Source organism: Anopheles maculipalpis, chromosome 3RL (assembly GCF_943734695.1).
Source record: "Anopheles maculipalpis chromosome 3RL, idAnoMacuDA_375_x, whole genome shotgun sequence".
Taxonomy (NCBI): domain Eukaryota; kingdom Metazoa; phylum Arthropoda; class Insecta; order Diptera; family Culicidae; genus Anopheles; species Anopheles maculipalpis.
In genome coordinates this window covers 59,182,116-59,209,894 of record NC_064872.1, presented here as the reverse complement: position 1 = coordinate 59,209,894, position 27,779 = coordinate 59,182,116, and the positions used below count along the sequence as shown (strand labels likewise).

The window sequence follows — 27,779 nt, the reverse complement described above, 5'->3', positions numbered from 1 at the left end:
GCGTTGTTTTTGTGTGTGAGTGCGTTTGTGCATCGTGGCCTTCACAAGCGTTCACTTAAGTGCAAGGGCTTTGAGTGTGTGTGTGTGTGTAAAAGTGCAAATAAAGGTAATAAATTGCATCCAGAGAAGAAATTCGTCGCTCTGTGCAGCATTCTCTTAGCAGCAACGAAAGTTGTATAGAAGGGAAGTGCATGTGTGTACGTGTGTAAATGCAGCTCAGCGCAACGTGAAAAAAGGAAGAAAGAAGAAGCAAAAGGGAGGGAAAAAATAACAAAGCCAGTGTATTGTTCTCTTTGATGTGGAGAAAAAAAAAGTTGTGTGTGCGCGCATGTTGAGTTGGGTTAAAGCGGAGTGAAAAATAAAATTGTGTCTGACGCACACACACACGCACACGGTGAAACGTGCTGAAGAGAGGAGCCTGAAAAGAAGAATAGAGTGTCGTCGGCATAGAAGAAAAAGTGCAAACATCAAAGAGGGCTATTTGCGAAGAAAAGAAAACCAAATTGCTGCAAATCATAGCCCCCTCCGGGAGTGGTGTTGTGGGCCTCACGGGTTGCGAATATCCAAGTGAGCGGTGAGATTGCCTTTTCAATTTGTGTGTGTGTGTGAGTGCGTTGAGTGTGAGAAGAAAAAGAAAAATTAAACCAGGGCATACTGTGATTGCGTGTGTAAGTGAGTGAAAATTGCGCCGAGTCTTTGGATTAATCGGAAAAGCGAGACACAACGTCAACATGCCGCTGCCACTACTGCTGGAGGCCCCGGTAGCTCGTTGTCAATTTCGAAAGGATTAAAAAGCAATATCATTCCGCCCCCTGCGCCTCGCTAACCACTCGCCCTTTTCAGCAAGTGTGTCGAGGACTCACCTTTATCCCCTCTCCCTCACTCATCTAACCACTCAACTTACCCCCAACCATCAAATGGTTCTGCTGCCACCAAACAGCGACGTCCTGTCGGGCGACGCACCGTTGTCCGCTAGCACGGAAATGGCCAGCGAGGGCACACCGGTGAAGGTGTCGGTGGCCGCCGATACGACCAACGGCACCACCATTACACCACCAACGGTTGCAACGGCAATCAGCATCTCCACGACAACCACGACGGCGGCGTCCGATGACGTCACGGGCGCGACAGCGGCAATGTTTGGCAGTGCTGGGCCGCTGTCACCGTACCGACCGAGCCGGGTAACGCTCGGGTCCGTCTATCCCTGCATCACGTGTAACCTTTGCAAGGGCTATCTGATCGATGCAACCACGATCGTCGAGTGTTTGCATTCCTGTAAGTAACCTTCTTCTCTGTCGGGGTTTAGTTTGCTTTGTTGTTGTTGTTGTTGTTGTTGTGGCACCGTTTCCCAATTAGATACGCTTGAACGAGATTTGATTTGCGCGCGAGCAATAAACAAACACGCGTGCGGCACACATACACACGCACACGCAATATCAATCTTTTCCGATGGTGAATTTAAGCAAAACATATATACACACCAACACGAACACAAAGTAGGCGCGCGCGAACCGGCGAACTGTCAGTGGAACAGTTGACAGTTAGGCGGCGTTTGTTTACAATATATACACACATGCACAGCAAGCGGGTAACATCGATGCGTCGACGTATCGTTGTTTCTGAAAACCACACAAGAGAGAAGGGGTTGGGGGAGGGTAAGAAGAGGATGCAGATGGTTGTTGAGGGAACAGGAAACATATTGCGCTTAGAATGTGTGTTCCGTCCATCACACCACATCTCGCACCCATACAGCACCGTCTGTGGAGCATGTTGAGCGCCCGCAACAAAGAAGCGGCGGGAATACACACACACACACACACACACACACACACACACACACACACACACACATGAAAAAAGAAGAAACCCGCGCCGCGCACAGCCAAAACTGTGGATGAAGTTGAGTCCGAGGGGTAGGGTGGTCTGGGGGTGATAACCACAAAACTAAAACACTATTCATTTCGAAGAGTACGCCAACATTACCCACCACCACAGAGAGATATTTTGTGCGCCCGGATCCCGGATGATGCTGTCCAAAACGTCAAACCGAGCACTTCGTTTCATGAGCTTAGTAAGGGCGCTTGAACGAAATGACGCCTCGCGGCGCACCCTGCCCTGCACATCACCAAACGCCACTGCTTATCTGCTACTACTAGATGACACATTTTTCGGATGACAGCTGGTGAGCGAATGATGATGATGATAGGTATTATGAAGATGCGTTTCCCGCAACTCGCGCTATCTCACTCTTTGTCCCACACGCACGTTGACTAAGGCGCGTGACGTATCAGTTTAAATGTGGCTTCTAATTATGATGACGTAGAGGTGTACCACCAACATTGCAATGCAAAACCTCCACCTCGAAAGAATGTGCCCCTTTGCGTGTGTGTGCTGCAACTAGTCAAAAAGGATAATAAACTAGCGTTTATTAATGTTTACCAAGAGCGCTAGGACCAATATTTTTGCATGCAGTTTTTCCTTCGATTACCCCACACAATACACACACACCCGGTCACACAGTACCACTAATGGAATGTATATTTTCTCTTGTTTTTCCTTTTTCTCCGGAACCTGGTGGATGGCGGTTGCAGTTTGCCACAGCTGCATTATGAAGCATTTGCGCACGGAACAGTACTGCCCACAGTGCGAAATGATGATCAACAAGGCGAAGCCCAACATCAAGTGAGTATTGCAATTTGTTTTACCGAAATTAATGTGCCTCACAGCGACGCACACAAATGCTGCCTTAATATTATTAGATGCTGGGTTGTTCGTTGGTGCACAAGCCCGGCCATCACGTTCGACGCAGAATTTCGTTGATTAAATTTGAACAATTTCAGCTTGGTAATAACGAAAGCATAATAATGATGATGATGATTGTGTTGTTGGGTGGAGATACGGATTCGGCAAGCGTGCGTGTGTGTGTGTATAATCAGTGTCAATCAATCGTTATTTGGGTGCTTTAATTTAATTCTACAATTCACACTAGCTTATTTCGGTATTAATGAGAAATGGCCGAGGGAAAGGATTAGAAAATTTCCAATTTAAATCCAAAAAGAGATCCCGCATTGGGAGATGTCAAAGTGACAGCTGTTTAATTCTTTCGATGTTTCGATGGGTGTGTGGGTTACCATGGTGACTCATCTTGTTCGGATGTATTGTTTGAACATGTGCTTGCATTCTTCACAACACAGCAAAGCGCATAACTTAAAACAAAACCCTATATTAGGTCCACAACAAGCTGAAGATGTACAAGCGACCGTGTAACAAAAGCAAACCCAAAAATGCTGCACGGAAACAAACAAACGCGCCTCCACACCGGAATGCACACCCAGCATTCTGCTTTACCGGCGAAGATTTTACAGCTGTCCCGTCATTCCCTCACACCAAAGCCTCGTTTCACGCGTCTCTCAGCTGTTCTTGTTTCAGCTTTTAGTTTCTTCGCATTTTCCTTTATCCCAACAACACTCGAAAAACTGCTGACAGCGCGAGGAAGTATCCTTAGGGACAATTTCTCGCCCAACGTTTTCCTCGCTTTTCTTCTCGGCGTGTTAGAATCCGGACTGGAGAGACAAAACTTCAAAGGGAAAACACAGCTCAAGGAACTATAAAGACACCCTCTCGAAGCGCGTGCCTTTCGCCTATTGCTTCGAAACACTCGTTCGCTGGGTGTATCGCTCGCTCTCTGTGTTGCTTTTGGCGCGCTCCCTGTGAACGTGTGTGACATTTTTGTCGGCTCCGTTTTCTTCGCCGAGTTAAGTTTTTATGACTTCACGCGCCCGCTTCGAGAGCTCCCAGCAAGGTGGCGGGTGGGAGCGGTAGGCCGGACGGGCATTCGGGGGATGCTGCCGGGTGGGCTTTACGATCCGTGGCGAAGGCTGCGTTTTATGGTGGAAACCTTACATGTGTGTGCGCGGGCGCGCCCCGCCACATATTGTGACCGTCTGAAGTTGTTCTCGCCGGTTTCTCTATTTCTGCCGCTGTTCATGTTCCATTGGGACGTCGTTTGACGTATAAAGACGTTCGTTAGTTCGCTCTTTCTCACTACCGAGGTGTCCCACCAAGGGCAGGGGACACTTTCAAATTCGAAACATCACATAAATCGACCGAGCGTCAGATTGCGTACTTTGGAATTGGAATCGGAGTTATAATTTGCTTATTGATAAATTCATAAATCCGGCAAGCATTCTTATATCACAAAGGGGACACAAATATTGACAACAACAAAAACACTCCTCATTCCATGTGTTTCGTTTTATTTGTACTTTGTTCCCTACCAACTTACCGCCATTTTTTACCGCTCATGTTTGGTGAATAGCAATCAAATTAAACAATAATACAATTTCACGATACGATTTAAATTTAAAGCCCGCACACACACACACATTCACACAGAATTGTATTCCGAAACCATAATTGAGCCAACCGTGGTAACAATTTCCGCTGAACTCCCCATTTCTGAGTTTGTTTGTTCATTACCAATCGCTGGATGCACGGCGGGATGTTTGATGGTTTTACCTTTTTTTGTGCTTTTTTTCTGTAAAATACGTCTTATATTTACTATTCTTTTACGATTTATGTAACTATTATATGTGTCCCCAAGCTTACTAATTTCACTAAGCAATTTATACAAACTTAAATTCTCTTTGTGCAACTTTATTGTCCTTCTCCAATTTTTTCCTGTTATTTTGTCCACCTAAACCCACCGTGCGGCAGTGCACAATGGGTACCAAATTTCCCGCCATAGCCCCGTAGTGTGGGAGTTAAGCACTTAATTAAGAATTAATAATGGAGCAGATGATGTTGAAAACGAGCAACATGGACAAAAATACCGAATCATAATTTCCCTACGTCCCGATAATACGGATACACGGTTTGGCAAACACAACCATATACATTGCCAAACATTTCATCGATTCTCCTCTATCGGTGGCGCTGGGCGGGCAAGGGCAGAGTATCGGGTTGGGTTTTGCGACATTGACGACTACCGCCTGTCATGAGAAGGATGTCATAGCAGTCCCAGCCTCCGGAAGAGATATGTGACGTTTGGAGCGCGGGTTGCGAAGTGCGGGACACGATCAATGCATTGTTCGCGAATGTCATCCTGATGATGAGCCCTTTTGCCCTTGAGGCTTTCCTTGCTTCCCGTACGTTGCTATTATTGGCTCGCGCTTAATTATGACACCTTCACTGTATCGGGTTGGAAGTGTTGTGCATTGTTGCTGGCGGAGAGACGTAGTAATCGATAAGGTTATTTTGTGGAGAGTGGGGAGGGGGAGATGCATGCAACTGTTGCCGAATATTCGGTGTCCTCTCCGGTGATCCGTTCCAAAGTTCCTGCAACTCTGCAGGGTAAATTGCATAGCACTTCAAGCATGGGAAAAAGATAGATAAACTAGAGCAAATGCACCAAAGTTGCTATGATTAACTGACACAAGTGTTGTAAATTTCTAAACTTCTCTTATTAGAGTGAAAGGTAAAAAAAAAACAAGCTACAAAACACGCTCCAGACAGCCAAAAAGTACCGATGGTAAAGCATGCAGCAATTAATAACACCACATCGCACAAGACTCTGCTCTGCTGCTGCTGCTGCTGCTGGCACTTGAGTTTTTCCAGTTGCGGAACAATTCATTTTCATTTCTGTATTGCACCGAGCTGAGGCTGGGCGAGGAGAGTTGACTGTTGGAGTCGCCATCTCAGTAGAGGATTTGTTAGACAATTTTTGAAGTAGAAAGGGGTCTTTGGTGGGGAGGGGGGAGATTATTTGGTCAAGGGAGAAGAATATATACATTTTTCGGTGTCTGGTTTTTTGGTTTCGTTTGTGCACTTGTGTCTGTGTGTTTGTTTTCATGTGGCAAATACAGGGTGTTCAATATATTCGAGACAATGTAGGCATAAGATAGATTTTTTTTGACCATGCCATGTTTTGAAGCCATGTTTATTTACTATCTTTTTGGCATATTAGGTTGGGGGAGCACCCACCCTTTATACTTTTCCACGAGCTTGAGACGTTTCTCAAACGAACCGCACGTGGCACGCACCTGTTTCCATCGGCATTTCGTCTTAGATCTTGGAAAATAACGTTCTTGAATTGCTCGATTCACTCAATGTTCACTTAATACTCGCTTTGCTTGGCCAGCATGTATGATCATACATAGTAATCAAGGGGATTGAGATCCGGGGAATTGGGTGGCCATGACATCTTATCTAGAAACCCCGTCCAATTTCCTGACACCACGCTTGGACGATATTCGCCGTGTAGACCGGAGCGTCGTCTTATTGGAAAATGTAAGGATACTTACCGAAGAGATCCTGACGTGCCTGAGCCACAACCTTCTCCCGAACCTCAGTTTTGTAGTACGCTTTTCTTATCGGAAAACACGAACTCCTGAAATGCGTGCCGCGAAAGTATCAATTTTCATCTGTCCAGCCTTTTCTTCTTTGCAGCCTCCGTTACTCCTTGTACTTTACGTTTCTTGTACGGCTTGTACCCTAGATAATTCTTCATAATAGTGTGAGTTGTCCCGATTGACAGGTCAGGTCAGCAGCAGTCTTCCAGATCGAGCGGGACATTTTTCGACGGATCCGCTCCCTCACCACTTTGATGAACGCGGCCGCCCGGATCTTATACGGTCCTTTGTCGAGCCCGTCTCCCGGTACCGACGGATGGTAGTGTAAGTAAAATTCCGCTTCACTCCGTGAGTTTTCAACCGCCGGAAAGTGTCGCCGGGCTGCTCACCTCACACAAACAATTTTACTATAAAATCGCGGCACTCTTTCATCGTGCACAGTGTTCACAAACTAAGTGACAGTTAGTGGACACCACATGCAACGGTTAGCCTAATGCATGATACTAAAGCTGACACCAATATTAATACACAGAATTACACAGAGTGCAGAACTAAAAATCGATGAAAAGTTGTATTCGAACTTATTGAACACCCTGTACATGTTATGTTTCGTTTGCAGATGTGTTGATTGCTTAAGAATAAACAATTAATTAATTTAATGCCTGTTTGCTGTTGTTTAGCTTTACCTTTTTACTGTTTAATATTTATTACTATTTCTTTTCAGTTTTTACAATATTTTTTTATAAATTGTTGGTTAGTTGGTTGTTTAATCCTACTTTTGCTTATTAATGTGTTCAATATATAATTCTTATCTATTCTTATTAACACTGCCCTATTTAAACTACACTCTTATCCTCCAATTGACCACATTTAATTTGACCGAAAATTTTAAGCTTCCCGAATATTGTTTCTCTCCGTACTTAAGGCACAATTGTATGAGATATCGTACCCTTGGGACGGGGAAAGCGGTTGAACCCCTCTAACCGCCACATTTATTAACCTTTAAACCGCGTTAAAATGCAATTGAAAGTTTTTTGCTTTCTCCTCATTTGCTGCCGAGAGGGCCAAGAATTAATCTTTAAAAAAATTAACCCCAACAATAACTGCAGTTCCGTTGCTGGTTGTGGTGCGCGGTGTTAAGAGTCAGCATTATATCCGGAGGCCCAGGCGTTATTCTGTCCAGAAGGTTTAGACATTTTGCCACCGCCGTGTCGGCTTTCCGCTTGGAATGGAGCGAGTGGAATAGAATTTGGGTAAAAATAATCCACAAACTCCACGTTGCTCTACGTTGCTACGGTTTATAGGAGCATTTTTTTTTCTTCTTCGGTCTTCCTTTGGGTTTCCGTTTTCGATTCCCTGCTCGGGTGCTTCATCCTGGGACTCGTATCGTTATCCTCCAAGGTGTGTATGGCCAATAAGGAAGGAAGATTTCGGTAGCGCAACCTCCGCCATAAGCGAAACGTGCAAAAGGGGGAAACAATTTTTCTTACATTTCAATACTTCATCATCCTTTACGAGCCCAATTTTTGGTTCCTTCGGTGCTTGTTCTGGGTTAGGGAGTATAGGAAGGAAGGAAGGGTTCGTTCGCTCTCTTCTGCTTTCGTCCATCGAAATATTTCAATTTCCTTCTTCGTGTCTCTGTGCCTGTTCCTGATTGTGGTATGTTCCGATACACCCCGTTCGGTTGCTTCCTTACTGTTTCTCATGTTGCACATAAAAAAAAGGGGCCACAAAAGAGCCACGGCGCGATATTTGCCCTTATTTTTTGCATTCGATTTCGAGAAGTTGCCATGTTTGTGCTGCAAGGAAATTCTCAATCTTAAGGGCAATGATGGTGGACTGTGAGACAGCACGGAGAACACCACTGGGCCTTATCTAATCCCCTACTCGAATCTGTGGAACGCATACAGTCACAAGAGAGTTTTCCGAGGGCTTAACTCTCACCACCGTTCCATGGCACCGCTGGCTGTAACAAGGATTCACGGTGGTGGTGGTGGTGTGGCGCAAGGAAATGTGCTGTCTCTTCTGTCCAGCGAACTTAAGCAGCTTTATCTTGTTCTTTTTATTTCCGACCCAAAGACACACACAGTCACACGCTTCTTCTACTGGCTGACGGAAGAAAATACAGCCACCATAACTCTGGAGGGAACAGGAAGAACTCGCCATGGAGTTTTTTCTTCTTCTTCTGGGTTTCAAAAGGAATCCCTAAAACCCTTCACCTTCGAGAGCGCGCCGTTTGTGGGGTATCAAAAAAAAAAAAGGTCCCTTTTGTCCGTTTGCGCATTTCCTGTTTGCTTGCTCTCAGAGGGAGCATACGCGCGAACTGGCGCCTAACACCGAACTCTGTGTCTTGTTTTGGGGGTTTTTTCCTTGCTTTGCTCTGCATCGTAAACGGAATTCGTGCTACCGAAAAGAGTCGGGGCTCACCATAAGAAGAAGAAACGAAAACATCGTTGGTGGGGGGAGCATTAGTGTTCGGCGTTGGGGGTCGTTTTCTTGGATCATATTTTTCGAATATGTTCCATACCAGCTTGGGTGGTGGTCACTGGTAAAAACCCGTAGAATTCGGCAATGCTTAAAAACGCAAACCCACCACCAAACCTCTCTGGCGGGAGTTGGAAGATTGACCTACGCTGCTGCCTCTCATCTTCTTGGCTTAACGGCCTCCAAGGTCATGCCGGCCATCAAAAATGGCTTACTAGACTGCCGATGTCACTTAGTTGGATAGTCAGTCCTCACTACGGGGGACGGTCCCGGATATGGGATTTGAACCCCGGTCCTGCCGTTTGAAGATCGGCGCTGCTGTCGACTACACCACCGGGCCGTCGCAATACGCTGCCTCTATATTCTCTATATCCGAACCGAACTACTACTGACGTTCACTATGTGTGTCCCTCACAGCCATTCCCAACAGTTGATGGGATATATTATATTGTTGATAGGGAACATCAGGGAATCCACAGGGGGGAGCGCACGGCAAAGCGTGCTAGTCGCTGCTATGGAACTGCTGCCGGAGTACTGTCGGAATCTTTTTTTCGGAAACCTGGGAGAGAGAGGCCCTCTTAGCAAAACGTAAAAACTGTCAAAAACAGGATTCCTCATCTGGTTAATACCCCCCCCCCCCCCCTTGCGGAACCTCTAGGGGAAACGCGGAACATTCGTTGCTAGGAAGAAGGGGCCTCTCCTGAGCTGGACTGAGTAATCTTCTTCTGGTTTCCCGGGGCATTATGAAGCAAATAAATTGCAAAAAATATACCACCTTTGTGCTTATGCCTCGTGCTACATATTGCGGGGAAAAAAGCGATACGCAATCGTAACTGGAGAGAGAGAGTGAAAGTAAGGGGACGCGCATTCCCTTCAATCACGTGTCTAGAACTTAAACCATCGTTTGTTAATGCCCCGTGTGGTTGTGTGTGTGTCTGTCTGTTCGTTCCTCATCATTATCATTGCTATTATTCTCCTTACATAATGCTGTTCAGCGAGACGGGGAGTTTGCTTGAAGAGCGCATAGAAAAGCGTGTGGCACGGGGGGTAAATAGCGAATGAAATAAATACATAGAGGATTTATTTTTTTTTTGGTTGCCCTTCGACAAAACGACAAAGTGTGGACCCTGTACAAATATTTCGTTCCGATTTCCTCCGGTACATCCCGGGCTGGAGAAATATAGTGAAATATCGAATGAACGGTGGTAGTGGTGAGTAGTGTTTGTTCTATGTGGCTCGCTATTACGTTGTGTGTTACAAAAAAGCACACTCCTGGAAATAGTTATAAAACTTTCGACATGTTTTGTGTTAATTATGTTTTAAAATTTTTGTTTTGCTTGCACAATATACATTTTACCGATTTTTTTAAAGACTGATTTGTACAATTGATGGCTTATTCTTTGTATTTTCTTTTTTTGTGTTCGAGTCCTTTTCACTCTCGACATAATTGTAAATAATTGTAATTGTTTTGTTAAAAAATTTGCTCTTTTTAACTGCAAATTCTTTTTCTTATTTGATTCATCTCATGAAACTATTCTTCTGTTTGAAATTGTTCGCTTTTAATCTGTAAGATTGTCCAGTTCAACCTCCCCGTTGTCCAGTTCATCTTAGCCGTTGTCTAGAAATACCTCGCACTTGTCTAGTTCTACTCAAAAACCCTGTAAAATTTTAAAAAGGTATAGCAAATATTTTATTTCTACCTTACATTTTTAAAGAAAATCATGCATTCCGATTGTAACTATATTCGGTGTGAAAGAATACGTACGTTTGGGAATTATTTAGAATGAGAAATTAGAAAAAATGTGTATTTCAGCAGTTATTTTATTAATTTTAAAATTTGCCAAGCGTTTCCGAAACATTTAATCAACCATTTCAAATTTGACTGTCCAGTTCTATTTGACGATTGTCCACTTCAACCTAGCGTTTGTCCAGTTCAATTTTACCACTGTCAAGAAACGGTTGACGGTTGTCCCCAGTTCAACCCTCTCCGCTCTCCAGTTCGTCTTGAGTGTTGTCTAGAAATGCCTCGCACTTGTCTAGTTCTACTCAAAAAACCCCCTGTAATCAATGGTAGTTAAATTTGATTTTTTTTTACTAGCGATTAAGAATTCATTGCCTCCATACAGCAATATTATTGTGAACATTCAATTTTTCTTTTAATTTTTTGGCCTTACTTTAGTTAAAATGGCAAAAAGAGACTTAGAATTTATTTCTTTCCCCAATTATCGAACCGTTTTTGGCAAACTCTTAGACCAAGTATTACTAAATAAAACTAAATCGATTCATTGCGTACTGGTCTTATCAGACTGTGTATCGCTAAATGGACAATTTAGTTTGTAGTCATATATTTTGTTTTATATATAAGACTAAATCCAAGGAGAAAATGCCTTATAAAAATTGTAATTTATCAACACATGCATGTACACATGTTTTGACCATACGGAAATGAGTCGTCATGTTGGAAGTAAATAAATAAATATTTTTTTATAAGCTTCAGCACGGTTGGGCCTTCGTTGACGTACAATACAAAGATGAAATTAAACAACATGCCTTATAAAAATTTAAAAACAATTATCGTTTTACATTTATGCCCACCAGTGTAAAATGTACCGCACGATATGAAATGAAGGGAATGAACACAAGAAGATTGTTTCTCAGTCATCCAAAAATTTAGTATATAAACTATGTAGAATTACATCTTCTTCGTGTACTTTCATGAAGCTCTTTGGTGACTCATTGCTTCGTCCATTAATAGTAGCAGTTTCCAAGTCTTACGCGTGCTTCCAACACTGCCTCACCGTCTTACGCAGGGCGGTAGCAGCTACACAGCTGCATTCGGAAACCGCCAACGGGCCAACGGTGTAAGAAAAAAGCATAGAGAAAGAATGGAAAAAAGCGGAAGAAACAGAAGGAAACACGTTTGTTTTAAAAACCGCCGCAACTGGGAGCGAAAAACTCCCAAGACGTAGGAAGCGATAATGTTGGACACAGTCTGTTCTGTTGCGTTTTAGTTCCCGTGTATCGGTAGGAATCCTCCACACACTTACGTACACTCAAGATTTTATGCTTCAACCCTCACACCGGGTTCTTTGCTGATCATTTGCTGACTCTTTTGCTCCTCTGCTCCTACTGCCGCATGATCACATGATCGATGGATCTCTTCTGGCATTAGGGAGGGATTCTCTCACACCTTCTTCGCTGCTGTGTTGTTTCCTGAAGATGTTGGGCGTCTTCCGCCTGCGGAACGGTTTTGTTTTTTTTTTTCAGAAGAACACGAATTTTGTGTAGGAAGAATACCGAATTCGAACCGACGGAGATGCATTATTTAGATGTTTTCCTATTTTTACAATAAAATAACACTTTTCTTTTAACAAACGTTTCTACACATCAAGAGAATTGATAGCTAATGCTGTGTTAGATATGAATTATGTGCTGACAAATGTAGCAGCAAAGAACGGATTATAATAATTACCTCGTGATGATCCCCGAACATGAACTGTGAACTCTCTACCCAAAAAGACCCTTTGCTTAGACTGTCTTGGGCTTCGACGCTATAATCCTAAGGGGTAAAAAGCCTTTATGGCATGAATCGTAAAAACATTCTGCACGATAAGAGGGTCCTCGGTTCTCTGTGTTTCTTGTCCGGATATGAGGTCGATAAGCAAAGACCATAAAGGTAGGTACCTTCCTAAGGTATAGAAACGCGACAAATCTTTTCCATTTTTGTGGCCTCTCTTTCTCTCCCTCCATCTCCATTCCAACGCACAGTTTTAATGTAAGTTGGTTGAATATTTGATAATTCAAAAATGTCTGTTCCTTTCCCATATGCCACACACGGGTCTGGTAGAAAACGTGCAGCGCAAGAAACAAATCCTATCGAAACACAGGCACATTTCCATTTCCTTTTCCTCGAGCCGTTCTCGCTCGGGGTGGCTTTTGCACCAGGGGAAAAAAACCAGGAACTAACGCCACACCTAGCAAAGCCCAAAAACAAGAAGAAGAAAACGACCAAAAGCCGACAACTCATTCAATCATGCATTAATCATGATCCTTCAGCAGGATTCTCCCGTCAAACTGTGTAAGCCAGCCCCCCCACCGTTCGCTTGACTGTGTTTCAAATGTTCATCAAAATGGGATGGATTTTATGTTTTTATTTTCTTCCTCCAATTGCCTATGCTCTGTGTTTCATCTTTAACGTGCAAGTCTCCCCCAAAAAAAAAGTGGACCAATTGATTGAAAGTGGTTCTCATTTTTGACAACAGCTTTGCGCTGTGATGAATGTGTGTGAGCCCCCGGGAACCTCCGGAAAAAAATCTCAAAAACGCTTTTTTTGATGTACTAAAAGTAAAACTAAAGTAAAACGCTCGTCCCCAAGCCCCCCCCCCCCCCCCCCCCCCGCCCCAGAAAAAAGCCAAAAAACTCGCACGTAATCATAATGAAACAGTCATGTGACGTTCGTACGCAGCTTCTTCAATTTTTAATATGCTGCTGAAATATTCCCTGTTATGATGAATATAAATAGTAGTACAGGGCGGAAGCGGAGCAAAAAAAAAATACACGCAAGGCTTTTTTTTGTGTTTTAATTTTCCACATATGTGTGTGTGTGTGTTTCGTATTTTGTTTTTGTTTGCCTATTTTTCGTTGTTTCAAAAATTGCCTTGTTGCGCTTTCGACATTCTGGCGTTCAGCGGGAAGCTTTTTTTTACTTTCGTTTTGTTTTTAATTTTTTCCTACTTTTACTGATGATGTTTGGAGTGTGTGTGGAGTGCTGTTGTTGAAGAGGAAACCAAAACTCAAAACACAAGATTATATTTAAAACAAAATAAAAGAAAACGACTAAAAACAGAAAAACAAACTACAAAATACCGATTCGTCCTTAAATCCATCAGCGAGCGACGCCACCACCGAGTTCTTTGGAGGGGCGAGAGTGCAGTGGGAGGAGCTGATTGGTTGAGCGAGTCCTGCCAATAGACTCAGGATTCAGGAGGAGATCCACTTTCGACCGTGTTCGGGTATGGGCCCGCCCGGAGGCTCAGTTTGTCCGCTTTATCCGGTGTGTTCTTTCATTGAAAGCTGCCACCCGGCGTCCACCAACCACCACCGATTTCGTTTGTGTTTTGTTCCACTTGCACTTTAATCGCATCGGAAATCGCACATCCATCCGGATCGGATGCGGCCGGACATCCACACACATACACACACATAGCAAACCCTGAGGAAAACGGAAAAAATAACATCGAAAATACCGAACCGAAGTGATCACACGCGGGCGCGCTCTGGGGTTGATTGGTAAGAGGGAGACTACAGGGGCAACGTTCAGAATGGGCCTTTCGGGTTTGTGTGTGTGTGTGTGTGGGATGAAGATAAAGGGTGTGGGAGTGTAGGGTAATAGCCATCAGTATCAGTAATGGCAGCAAGAGCACACTGGGAAAAGCGTCCCGAGTCCAGAGAGCATAATCATGTTTCAATTGCGCCCGCAATACGATTCCGATTCCCCAACCTCACTTTGCGTCACCGCCCGTGCACACACACACACCACAGTATCGGTGTATGCTCCGGATTACCTTCATCTCTTCTGCGTTCTGTGTTTCCCCGGAACAACTCCCAACCTCCCGAACCTTCATCCGCATCGCAGGACTCGGGGAAATCGAAAATCCAGATCTCTTTGGAGAAGTGTGTAGGTCGCGTTCGGCTTCAGCCTCCGGTTTTGTGTGGGGCGAAAAAAGAATGAGAGAGAACAATAAAATAAAACAACAACGAAACAACAGAAACGGAAACAACGAACAGAAAAAAAAAAAACAGTCCTTGCCACTCGCATAAAACACGGTGTGCCTCGGTGCCTGTGCAAAAACGAATCGCCGGAGCACAATCCGGAGTTGCTTCCTGCGTTGCTTTGCGCTTTTTTGTTTTTTGTTTGTTAATGGTTTATTTTGGAAGGGGCAGTTTGTCTATGTGGGCCCTTCTCTCGTGCCGATTCTCAATCTTTCATCTTGCCGCCCTTCTTCCGCTTCTTTCCCCATTCCTTCACATCGGTTATTTTGGGTATGTTTGTGTTTGGCCTGGTACGAACGGGAACGAGCGACTTATCATGAGGGAAAGAAATGGAGCAATGCACAATTGCATTTCATGGTTAAACTGGCTGCAGTGGCCATTCGTGAACCGGGCAACTAACCTCCCCCCCGCCCTTTGGCCAGACTGTTTGCGCGGCGGGATGCCTGAAGGTTTGCAACGGTGGTATGTGAGAGGTTGTAGACAAAAAAATCAATAAAATCCAACTACTGCTGGCGACGACGGCCGACAACGACGATGATGATGTGGCCCGACGGTCCACCCCGTTGGTAGGGCTTAGGGGGTATTAGTGTGAACTCCTCACTTCCCTTACCATCAGCTTCGTAAACATTGAAAGATCATGTGAAAGCGTGTGTTTTGGGTCAAGCGCGAGCGCGCGCGCGCGCGTTGTACCTCCAATGACGCGGTTTCTATCGCTCGTAGTCACTTGTTGTTGTGGCCGCTGCTGTGGGGGCCGCTCTCTAGAGAGATGTTTCTAAAATTCTGCTTCCAAATTCTATTTTTGCATCAGCACTTCATATGTTTTCTACCCTTTTAGGCCAAGATGGCAGTGGGCTTTACACAATACAACCAGTACAAGAATACGGCTGTGTCCATGTTAAGCTAAAAAAAAATCACTCTTTTTGAGTTCTCTATAAAAGGTCGTATTTTTCGCAACAGGAGATAATTTATTGTGGATGGATCTTTTTTGTTTTGTTTTCTTTTTGCAACACACGTCAAAAATCTGGGACATGATGATCATCAGCTCACGGGTTGTCCGATCGCTAGTGAAACCGTGAAGCCCCCATCAGGTTGTAAATTCCCAAGGCTTTTGTGCGGATCTCGTGTGCAATAAAAAGATTCGTCTGAACTTTTAATCGCTTTGTCTGGGAGAGTTTTTTTCCCCCAAGTAATCAATACTAATTATTGAAGAGGGATCAATAAAGCACTGTTTTTTTAAAAGGAACATCAGTTTATGGCTCTATGAGATTCACTTCGAAAAGTTGTAAATATCTTCATCCGACAGTCATCATCGTAAGTTTCGAAATTCATCATACTCTGGGGAAGTATGATGCAAATGCTTTATGATTTGAAGAATTCGTGCCTTATGCGTAGCATAAAAGAGAAAATCTGAGGGCTATACTGAGGGCTGAGGGCTCCAACAGGGCCTTCTGGGGACAAAAATTGTTGACCTCGCATTTTTGAAATGGAAAGAAGTCATTGGGTGCCAAGGTCAGGGCTCTAGGGTGGAGATGATCCATTAATTCGACGTTTTGGCTGGCCGGTCAAATGAGCCGAACATAGGACGATGGTTTTACGTTCTTCAAGTGTAACAGTCGCCACATGGCCAGTTTTGTCGGAGAAACAGGCGATTTGCTACGAAGTGCTTCTTTCACTGACAACTTTCGTTTGATTTGGCTCGTCGTTGAAGACCCACACGGGTCGATTGATGTTTTGTTTCGGGCTCACGCGTAGATCCTTGATCTTACAAACATCTTTTAAAGCATCATGATCGTAATTTTTAAACATTTTCTTTCACCAATCGACACGAGTCAACATGGGCGGGATCCAACGATAACAAGTTTTTTTTAGGGCCAGTTGTTTGTGCAAAATTGTGTTCATGCTTGTGGAAGAAATGCCCAAAGCTGCCTCTATCTCACGGTATGTCAAATGACGATCTTGTACAATTAGATCTTGAACGGCATCAATGTCTTTAAGGCTGGTGTCATTGCTCGGTGACATGCCACTAGTTGCAAGGGAAATGTATGGGATTTGACGTTTGACGTTTAACCTCATCTGTCAAATCCCATACATTTCCCCTGCAACTAGTGGCATGTCACCGAGCAGTGATACCAGCCTAAGCTCAACGGCCTTTTTTGGGCGACCTTCTCGAAATTCGTCATTGAGCGAGCTTCAGCCACGATTTAATTCATTATATCAGTTTTTAACCGTGCTCTAGGATCGCCATACAAAGATTTGATTTCTTCAAAGCAGTCTTGTCTTGATAGTCCACGCCGAAAGTTGTAAAAACTGATCGCACGAAAATGTTCACGGGTCAATTCCATTTTCTTTTTGCGAAACTGATTTTTCAAGTCAATGTAAGCATCACAAATGATCAAAAAACGTTGTGAGTGTGATTATGCTCCAAAATGTCAAACTTTCGATTAAAAATATCCGATCCTGCATCTGACAACACTTCTTGTGGCCTAGGCCCAGAAACATATGTAGCAGCCCACGTATTGATATAAAGCGATCAGAATTGCGCAGTTTATGATGAATATTTAAAGCCTGTTCGTCTGGAGTATTTTTGTAACCTTTAATTTCTCTAAGGGGCTTGTCGGACAACGGAGCAGGTTTCCACACGGCAGGATCGAGGGTCAATTTCAGTCCGGATCGTACCCTCGTGGTAAAGACTGATTATCCAACAACGTGGTATCAGGAAGCCTTCTGAGCTATTCGAGGGTCGACGTGATATCTGCATTTAGCTGTAATTAATCCTCAGTGAGCAAAGTTATTTCTAGCGCTATTTAGAATATTTCAACAAAAGCGGCAGAGGAACTCCTCTTTTAGAATCCTCTGTTCCACACACATTGAAGCTCATTAGAAAGGAAAATATAAATTATTAACCCTCTGCATTGTTTTGGCTTTAAAACGCGGACACTACGCTCATTTATATGCAAATTTTAAACACGCTTAAATAGCAAACGAACGTAGAAACGTACGGTAATACGGTACGGACTTCTGTTTAAAAGCATGAAAAGAAGAGTTTAAACATTTCATAAAACAATAACTCCCAAAAAAAAAAAAACCCATCCGGTTCAGTATTCTTCATCGCGAAAGAAAGTGGATCTGACTATAGAATCAACCGTTTTGTGGAGCGTAGCCACACCCCGCCTATGCTAGTCCCAGACGCTTCCTCTCTATGGAACCCACCACGACGATCCATCTTTCTGTATTGTTGTAAGTTTTTTTTTTGGTCGTAGTTGAAGGGGGCTCTTTTATACCTTGTCCTGAGCTCCCTCATTTGTCGCTAATTGTCGCGAGACACATCGCATTATGTCACGAACACAGAGAGTGGCAGCAATGACTTAGTCTGTCCGTACTACCGGTCCGCTAGTCGTAGCAGTGCGGGCTGCTGTAGATTAATATTTTCCACCGGATGGGACGAATTCGCGATGGTAAAAGAAAAGCTTTCCCTCTGCAGAAAAGTCGCTGTGTGTGATGAAAGGATCGGTTTTTTTTTATAATTAACATTTAAAAAGTATTTCGCCTCATGTTGAAAAGTGAACTATTACTACTACTACTACTACTACTGCTCCTAGCTTGTCACAGCGCTTTGGTTTTACAGTCGGGAAGTTTGTCCTCTTCGCATAGTTGGGCTGTAAAAAGCAGAATTCCCAGCTCAGGGAGCTTTTGTGGAAAAAGAAATCGGGATTCAGGACAAAATTTTTATGGGAAGGGACCAGCGTGTGAAGGGTTGAAGACATGCACCTTCTTTATTGACTCGTTGCCGCTCCCCGCCTTCCCAGTTCTCCATCGTAATGGTTCGCTGGTTCGCGAGTGTCTTTGTTGTTATCACAGTACGCGCCCGCTGTGTGCGTCCTATTGGCGAAAGATGAATCCCTCACTACGGAACGATCATGGTGTGTGTGTGTGCGCCATAAATTCCACCGGAACGAACACATCTCACAGCTGAGTGGGAGGGTGAATTTGACTGGTTTTTCAACAGCAACTGTGGCATTCGCTTCTGGCGCTTGGGTCTTTTTCTTCCCACTTTTAGCCCTGATGTCCAGAGGCGAAAGGAGAGGACACTGAGAGAACGTTCAAAAGAGTTGGACCGGTTTCGCGTGTGGAACACGATCATAATTGGATGTGACCTCCGTTGAGGCATAGAATCCGTTGGCGTTCGTTGTGGATATCTGGTGTAAAAAGCAGAGTGGCGAGAGCCTCACGTCACGTCAGTAGGGTGTCCTTATCGAGAAAATGAAAATTAAAAAAAGGGAGAGGAAAACAAGTGGCAGAACCCATCGACACAATGTGGCAGATACTGTGTGTCACCATATGAAGGCATCCCATGGGAGAAATTTCCCTCTTCGTAATGGTGTGTGTTCGCCTGCGGGGAGCTCTTTACAGCTTTGCCTCCCGGCGTTTGGACGTCCGTTTCAGTGCCATCGTGAAAACACGTTGGCCAGTGAACATTGTCCATCGCGAGAATAAATTGCACTGATCAGACGGAACGGAAAGACATATCGCCACGCGGAATGGTATCTACGTTTACACACAAATACGCGCGAGGTCATCAACTTGGGTTGGTACCGGTCGATGCCACTCTTATCGAGTCGGTTTATAGCAGGAGATTTATCCTTCCAACACTAGTCGAACGTTGGCAAACCAAACGGGACCACAGGTTGATGCTGATAAATTTCTTCCCCAGCTTCATTGCCCTAGACTCTAATGACAATGAGGGAAAATCGGTTACGGGAGTTTGTGTTGCGTTTTCGTTGCTTCTAAACAATGTAACAAAAAACTAGGGAAGCCCGAACCTGTGCTGTGGGTGGTTAGAAGAGCCAGGACATCCTCTCTTATTGCAGTTGTAATGCCGTGTTGCCCGAGAGAGAGGGTTGCCGATGATGGATGAGTCCTACCCAACCTGTGTGCGATGCGTATGATTGCGTTTTGACGTTACGTGGATACATTTTTAATTGAACATTCGACTCCTCCATGATGTTGGTGTTAGCTCCTTCTTTTTTTTTTTTGGAGCTATAGTCATACATCATAATTGTTATTGGAAGTCTCGTTAGGGGACCCCCCACTCTCGACACGTAAAAAGTTTACATTAGAAAGGTAAAGTCATATTTGCCGTATTCATAATTGGACATCTGATTCCAGTCTGGATGAAGCCGCCATTTTAAAAACTAATTTTGTGCTTATCTTATTTCACACAAACATCATTCCGGGTAGACTCCTTAGCCTGCTCCACAAGCTCCCCAAAGGGACAACTTTTCGGCTTAAAGCTCTGTCAAAGACGCCTTTGAAGTTAAACCTGCTCCTGTTCGTTTCCTGAAAGAAAGTCATATCCCAAAAAAAAAGCATCGAAGGAAGGGAGGGAGTGTCTTCTGTAGTCGAAGGGGGGGGGGGGGGGGGGGCGATATTTAATTTGTCAAAAAGTTGGCCGCTACTGCAGCGACATGAAACCCATGTTTTATGAGGTCTGTTTTAATGTGGTGCAATTTTCGAGGCCCAAGACACTCTCGCTCTCCGCCTCTTCTTCTGGTTTTCTCCTCCCGGACACCCTTTTTGGGCGCTGCAATCACGACACAAAAAGAAATGAGGGAAAAACTCTATCCAACGCCCTGGAAACGCTCATCCCGACCGGGAAGAAGCGATGTGTTGACGTTCGGATGGTTTTTAGTGCTCCCCGCAGTCTCATTATTCCACTACTGTAATTAGTTTCCTTCGGGTTTGTGGCTCCAATGTTCGCCGAGAGGTTTTTTTTCTTCTTCTTTCCGTGGTGCTGTTCCTTGTTTGCTTGTGGCGAAAGGCTTGGGCACACACACCGAGTCAGTCCAGCATCCGCTGGAACTCTTATCCAAGTCCTGGTGTTGGATGTCAGTTTCTAGTCGAATTGCTCCTTGCTGCTCTCTTTATCTCTTTCTCTTGTGACGGCAAGAAGTCTGTAAAGGTGTGGTTTTTTGGGAAAATGGGTTGGAAAAACTTCTTAATTTCGTTCCTTCCGTATCTCGCCTCCGAGATATGGTGACGAAGAGAAGACCTCCTCCGTGTGGCAAACGGTGGTCTCATTTATCTCTCTTTGGTACGGTTGTCGTTCCTGGCGCTTTCTTTTTTTTTTTCGTTGGGTCGTTGGATAAATCCGTTTCCGTTCCATTTTGGTGCACACTAAAACCGTCTCCTCCTACTCCTTCCAAGGAATTGTGGTGTGGGTAAATGGTGACGAGGGAAACGTCACCCACCAAACTCTTCTTATTAGTGCTTTTCAAGAGCTAAAAAGACGACGAATCATCATCATCATCATCTCCATTCGTGTCAACCGCATCGCGTCATCACCCGTTGAAGAAATGGCGCGGCTGAGATTGAAAATGACCTTCCCCATCAGCACCCCGTCACCGCAACCGAGAAACTCATTCCCGAATATGTTTTTTTCTGCTTTCTTTCCAGACCGGATGCAACGCTGCAGGCGATCGTGTACAAGCTGGTGCCGGGACTGTACGAAAATGAGCTGCGCCGGCGGCGTGCCTTCTACCGACTGCACCCGGATATGGCCGCCATTGCAACGCCCGAGCAACGGGGCGAAGATACCGAGTATCTCATCTTTAGCCCGAACGAGAAGATCTCCCTTTCGCTGGAGTACGCGGAAAAGTAAGTTCACCGTAACACTCTCCCACTTCGACTGTAATGATTTTCCATCCATTTCTGGAACCATCGATCCCTGGAGCCATCCCCTCCCTGGGATTGAGAGGCAACGAGAACGTCAAAACAGCTTGAGAATCAATTTTCATCTCATTAATTTTTGTGTTTGTGCAACAGGAGAGAAAAGGGATCTTAGGGACAGCACCAAGGTTTTGTCGCGAATTTGCTTTGTGCCATTAGCTGAGATGGTTTTCTTCAGGGCTTACACACGTATCCTTGTGGAGTTAAATTCATTCTGCAGGAATGTGTGTTTTGATTTTGGTACGTGTATTGAGTAGCAAGAATGTATATAAATTTTGGATTCTATCTTTAAGGATCAACGATCTTCAAATTCGCAACACTAAATCTGAAATGGATACGATTGCTTGGTTTTCTGCTTAGCTTATCGCGTCTCACTTATTTCGGTCGCATAATTGTTTATTTAATTCATCTTCGCTCCTCTCCAACCGTAACCCCGCGCTCAAAAAGCGATAAAAGCGGTCGAATAATTCATGAGCAATTGTCTCCCAACTCGGCAAGAAATTGGAGGAAAGAAAAAAAAAATGCATCGGAAAATGCACGCTCGTTTGATTGTCGTCCCATGTTGGAACGATTGATTATTTTGATTACATCGCAATTGAGCTGTGATCAGCAACGGATACAACAGCGGCGTTGTGGAAGTTGCCGCCGATCGTTCTCAACTTTGCTTTGGGTGTTCCGAATTTTTCGAAGAAGTGTATCGTATTTTTATACGCTTCCCATGCACATCCTTCACCAAAGCAACCGAGGTGCTATCGAATCGATATTTTAGAGCCGGATTCGAACTGTCGACCGGAACAAGCCGGGGGAACTACCTACCCGTTCTGTAAGGACGCTTCGCAATCAAACATAGACACTTCTCCCTCGTTTGCGAACCGTCGTCGTCCACAGATTCTTCCCGCTGTTTCTAGCTTCTTGTTGCGGAAGCCTTCCTTTGAGCTGCTTGAGATGGAATGGTTTACACGCGCTCGGTAGGCGGGTGGTGGTGGTGGTGTTGTTCTTTGTAGTAGCGTCCTCCGGACCTGAAGCGAACACGGATAGAACACGGACCCTAGACGTGGACGTGTCTTCAACACGGTATTTTCCTTAATTTGAGTTTCCTCTTCACGTTCGGTAAATACCAATGAATCACTCCTCGGTGTGTGTGTGTGTAGGGTGGGACACTCGGCCGGATGTTAGTCGGGGGAAGAATCCTATCCCACTAGCCGGCTATTCCGGCTAGATCGACAATAACTATTAGCCAGTGCCACGTCCTTTCCTTACGACGTCTTCGACAACGATAGAGAGAAACGAAAGAGAGATAGAGAGAGAGAGAGAGATAGAGCAGCGCCACCCTAAGATAAACCTTCCGGAATGAACATTTACCGAAAATTTTCTCACCCCGGACACACGCTACAGACACGGTCGAGGTTTTGGGTATGGAAACGATCTGCAAGGGGAATGAGAACAAGGAAAGCAACTTGAGGGAGGCGTAGAGTGTACGTGCGAAACTGTCCCGAGGTGTTTGCTTGCTTAAAGAGAGGGAGAGAGAGAGAGTGGCTCAGACATCTTTCCGTTCGAAGATTCTGGACCCACTTGCGCGCCCGGAATGTCTGGAAAACGCGAAAATTATTGCCGACGATAATTTATATCGTCAGTTTCCTCCCCGGTTCGCTGCGTGGTTAGTGGTGGAGAAGGAAATTAGAAATAGCATCCGACCGGTCTCGACTAAATAGTGTAGTGTAGCAGTGGTGTGTGGATAGTGGTGGATATTAGAGGGCGAAAATCGTCCTTCCTTTGCTGTGGAAGACGAGAGAAAATTGTCCACAAATTCGACAACAATTATATTAAGAATGTCTAACCGAGTATAGAGACGGATTTATTCATCAAGCACATGTTTGGTTTTGTTCTGTCGATTCTTCCACAGAGAACTGGCAGAGGACAATGAGGAGCTGCTGAAGGCCAAGTATCTGCTCTGTCCGGCCATCTTTTCGATCGCGCTGCTCAAGAAGTTTATCATCTACAAGTACGGCATTTCGGAGCGACAGTTTTGCGTCGAGATTATGTACAAGGTGAAGACGATCATCCTGCCAGACTACTACACGCTGATGGATGTGGCTTACATTTACACCTGGAAGAGGGTAAGTTTGGTTTTGTGGCCAAGAAGCAACATTTATCAAATGTTCCCAATCGTTATTTTTCCCTTTTTGGATTTTTTTTTGCCATTGTTCTTTCCGCCTCACAGGACGCTCCCATGAAGTATTACTATCGCATCCGTACGACAGAATCGAATCCAGTGGAATTGCCGGAGGTACCGCTGCGTCGTTCGCCAAGCCTAGTCAGCGCAGGAAAGCAACGGACCGAGGCCGTGGATGATGAGGATGATAAGGAGAATGTGCATCTGGAGCGATTAGTATCCGAGGTGACGGTAGGCGAGAGTGATAACAGCAACAGTAGCAGCTGTAGCAGTGATAATATTCGTCGTTCGGAAAATGGTTCGAAAAGTGTAGAAGAGCCCAAACCGAGTCCTACCATGCAGCCATCCCCACCGGCTGGATCTCCTGCAACTCCAGCACAACCGGCACGAAAGAATGAGTCGATCAAGCTTAAAATTGGGCTCAATAAAAACAAGTACGTTAGCTTCCTTCAAAGTCCGCAACCGGATGAACCGGCGGCCAACACTTACACATCTCCCGGCGCATCGGTCGAGGGATCAAAGTCACACAAGTCGGAGAAAACGAAGCGCAAACGGTCGGATCCGCTAGGCGCGTTGCAGCAGTTGAAAGAAAATTCCCGCGAGCTGCAAATCGAGATCGAGAAAATGAAGGACATGCTTCCTCAAGGTAAGCTGCCTACTGAGCCGGTAAGCAGCAAGCGCGAGGGAAAGAGTGCCAAGAAGCAACAGCTGTCGCTGGCCCCGTGTAAGGTTGATTCGGGTTCGAGCATTGCTCAGGGGTTGCAAGATTCGGAGCGCGATTCAAAGCGACTGCACTCTTCCAAGAACGGTTCGGGTTCGTCATCGTACCGCAAGCTGAAGATAAAATCTCCCAAGAGCGGCAGTAGTTCCAGCAGCAATAACAGCAGCCCGGAGGACAGCAAACATCATCATCCGATTGTGTTGAAGATCGATCAACGTAGTCCGGACATGGCTACAGCTACCCTCAAATTTGGTGTACCGAGAAAAGCGGATAAAAGTATGACACCATCACCGCCACCATTGCCACCATCTCCACCAACGCCTCCACCAGCGAAGCCGAAGTTTGAGGATGAGCAGTCACAGTTCCTGAACTCGTTCGATTTGACACCCATCAAGACGGAACAGTCTTCCTCCCCGACAAAGAGCACCGGCACGTCGCCCTCGACCGTAGAAAGTACATCATCGTCAAAAAAATCGCCAACGTCCAGTGCCAACCCTAAAGTAGGTACGGCAACTACCACCACCACAGCAAATGCCACCGCGAATGGAAGCACCACACAAACGAAACGCAAAGCAAAGGATTCGGCTGGTGGTGCAACCCGGTCCGGCTCCAAGAAGCCGAAGCTGTCCGACGATGAAATGAAGGCAATCGTCGAGAAAACGGTGGCAGAAAACATTCGCTCACCCTCGGAACATATCGTTCCACCGATTTTCCTCAAGCCAAAGGTTCCACCGGTGGCTTCTCCTTCGCCCGTCACCTCATCCCGCCAGAAGTCGCCACCCTTGCCATCTTCTTCGGCGAAGTCAGAAACAAAGAAAACGACGGCGACGACTACAACGAAGACGACGCCCCCGCCCAAGCGCGATTCTCCACGTCCATTCATCTTCAAGACACCGCCTCCACCGCCACCGATCGTGTCGGCGAGCAACATACCCGCGGTTAAGCCTTCGCAGCAGGTACTTCCAGCTCCGATTCCTCAGAAACCATCGCTACCGCCAATCAGACCAGCGAGCACACCGAAGGCTTCAAGTCCAGTTTCGAAACCAGCTTCACCGCTAGCACCACAAGCGCCTATTCGAAAGCCAACGACTCCAACCAAGCTACCGACTTCCACAACGACCAGTGGTGGTGGTGCGAGTGCTGCTTCCCAGCCACTTAACAATGGTACCAATGTTGCTCCAACGAATTCGACCACTCACAGCGTCGCTACCGGGTCTAGCAAACAGCAAAAGCCACTGGAACTGAAGCGCGCCCTAAGTAATCCATCGATAAACATTCTGCCTCCAACAGTACCACAGACACCCGGTATGCCGCGTGATACCGAAATCAGCAAGCTCCGGCCGGAGGATTTGAAGAAGAACGTTAAAATCTACGGACCGCCGACATCAACGGAACAGCCAACCATTCCAGCCAGATCGACAGAGACCGCTAGCTTCGCGGTTCCCAACAAGGTCACACCTAAAACGCCATCAAACCTCACTGTCACTTCAGCAACGAAAGCGGCTGCCACATCGACCTCGACATCCGGTCCTCAGGTGCAGGGTGCAAAGGCAAGACCAGTGAACTACTTGAATTACGCACTGCTCAACAGTAAGGCGGCCGCTGCCGGGTCTCGTACTCCGATTCCATCATACTCCTCCAATTCGCCCAGTTATTCGCCCGACTCTCCGCAGTACAATCCCAACCTAAACTTTTCGCCGAAACAGTTCAAGTACGCTAACCCGCTAGCGTACAGTAGCCATCTCCAGAACATGCTGACCGAACGGAAGTCTGGCAGTACGTCACCACCATCAACCACAATCACCATACCTGCTTCCTCGCCATCTCCACCGCAAGCAAAGGAACAGACGGCTGCTCCATCATCTGCTAGCATTTCCGTTACACCTGCTTCCAACAAACGGCCCGCATCAGCCCTCAGTCCCGATGCGGAAGAAAAGAAGCTTCAGCCACCGGAGAAGCAAGCAACGCTGTCTAGTCCGCCGAATCCGCTGGATAAATTCCCTGCGGGAATCCCAGATGGACTGTCGGTCACACTTGCTACGGATGAAGATGACGCGACCCGTATTAAGAACGTGAACAAACAGCTAAAAAATAACTTCATCGAGATCCGGCCGCTGCCCGATGTACCGGTTACGGAGGTGAAGCTTCCGCTGCCACATCCCAACACCATTCCCAAGCAGGGACGGCGAACACCACCGTCCAAGGTCGGTAACAATGTTGCTGGAAGCAGTATGCCTGCATCAACGACTTCGGTATCTCAGGTGGCACGCAAATCGACTCCACCGATCACCAATCCTACGTACAGTGTGGCTAATAGTGCCCCAGCTAAGACTTCCGCTTCTTCCACATCGTCTAATGGTACGGCGGATGCGATCCAGCGCAAAATCTACGATATAATCGAAAAGCGAACCTCGTCCGATGGTGGTAAGAGTGCCAACAACAAGTCCGCACAGCAGAAGCCTTCCTCGGTGGCACCCACGTCGCGACCGAGTACACCGAAGGTGCCGACGTTCCCAGTCGCTAACAAGTTTAAACATCCCAACGCTACCGTGAATGAGAACGGTATGTTGAAGTTTCACCACTACAATGAGGTAGATTTGATTCCGAAGGGCGTAAATAATTTAACCAACAATTCGAAGTCATCCAGAATGATGCCTCCACCGACCACGCAGGCAAAGTCGAACGTGCCGATCGCACCGAAACCTTCGCAGCAACCGTTCGCCAACGGACGGATGGCTATGTCGCCACCGATTCCCCGCTCACCGGCCACTTACGGTGGTTACAGCCAACCGAAGTCTAAGACACCTCCGTCCCATCTGCCGTCGATGGCAAGCATGGGTCCGATGTTCGACATCCAGATGAAGTCTGCCGCGATCGGCGCATCCGGCGGTGGTACTCCGGCGAAGAAATCCCCGGTCGGATCGTCCACAACGCTCACCTCCGGCACTGTTCCCCGGCGCAAGATAGTTCCGACGAACAATTCGACGACGCTGGTACCGCTAAAGTCCGCCTCGTCGGGTTCCTCCGCACCGTCCGCAAACGGTGGTGGTTCGAAGCTGTCGGGCAGTTCGACCGATTTCATCACGCTGCATCCCCAGGGTCCGGTAGCACCTTCAACGCCATCCTCGCCACGTTCGCTGCCCTTTTCCGCCCAGCAGGCCGTGCTGAACCAGATGATGAACAATAGTTTGCTGGCCCATCAGTACTATCCGTTCTTCCTGCAGCAGTACGCGCAGCAAACTTCCGGCATGAATATGCCGATTGGTGCCGGGTCGGATTCGGTCACCATTACGGCATCGCCGCTCAGCACATCCCGTAACGCTGTGTCACAGAACTCGCTTACCGTCACCGCTATTCCACCTGGATCTTCGATCGCTAATGGTAGGGGAAGCAGCACCAATGGGGGTGGTGGATCGGGAGGCGGTAATGGTGGTGTAGGTGGTCCGTCGAGAGGGTTCGGTGGCGGTGGTCCGAATCCAGCATCGCGCAACTCTTCCTGAGTAATGTTGATCGAGCTGTAGAGTGCTTGTTGAAGGCGGTAGAAAGAGCCAGG

General features: G+C 46.1%; 2 protein-coding genes across 2 annotated transcripts in view; one reads left to right on the top strand and one right to left on the bottom strand.

Annotated features, from left to right (window-relative positions):
• LOC126561839 (tyrosine-protein kinase Drl) overlaps nt 1-27,779 on the bottom strand; it is a 483,362-nt gene that overhangs the window by 263,540 nt on the left and 192,043 nt on the right. The window lies entirely within an intron of this gene.
• Nucleotides 917-27,779, top strand: LOC126561327 (polycomb group protein Psc). The gene is made up of 5 exons (XM_050217402.1): nt 917-1,275; nt 2,592-2,682; nt 21,060-21,260; nt 23,236-23,449; nt 23,554-27,779. Exons 1-5 carry the CDS (start codon nt 918-920, stop codon nt 27,724-27,726), a joined length of 5,037 nt encoding a protein of 1,678 aa, XP_050073359.1. The 5' UTR covers nt 917; the 3' UTR covers nt 27,727-27,779.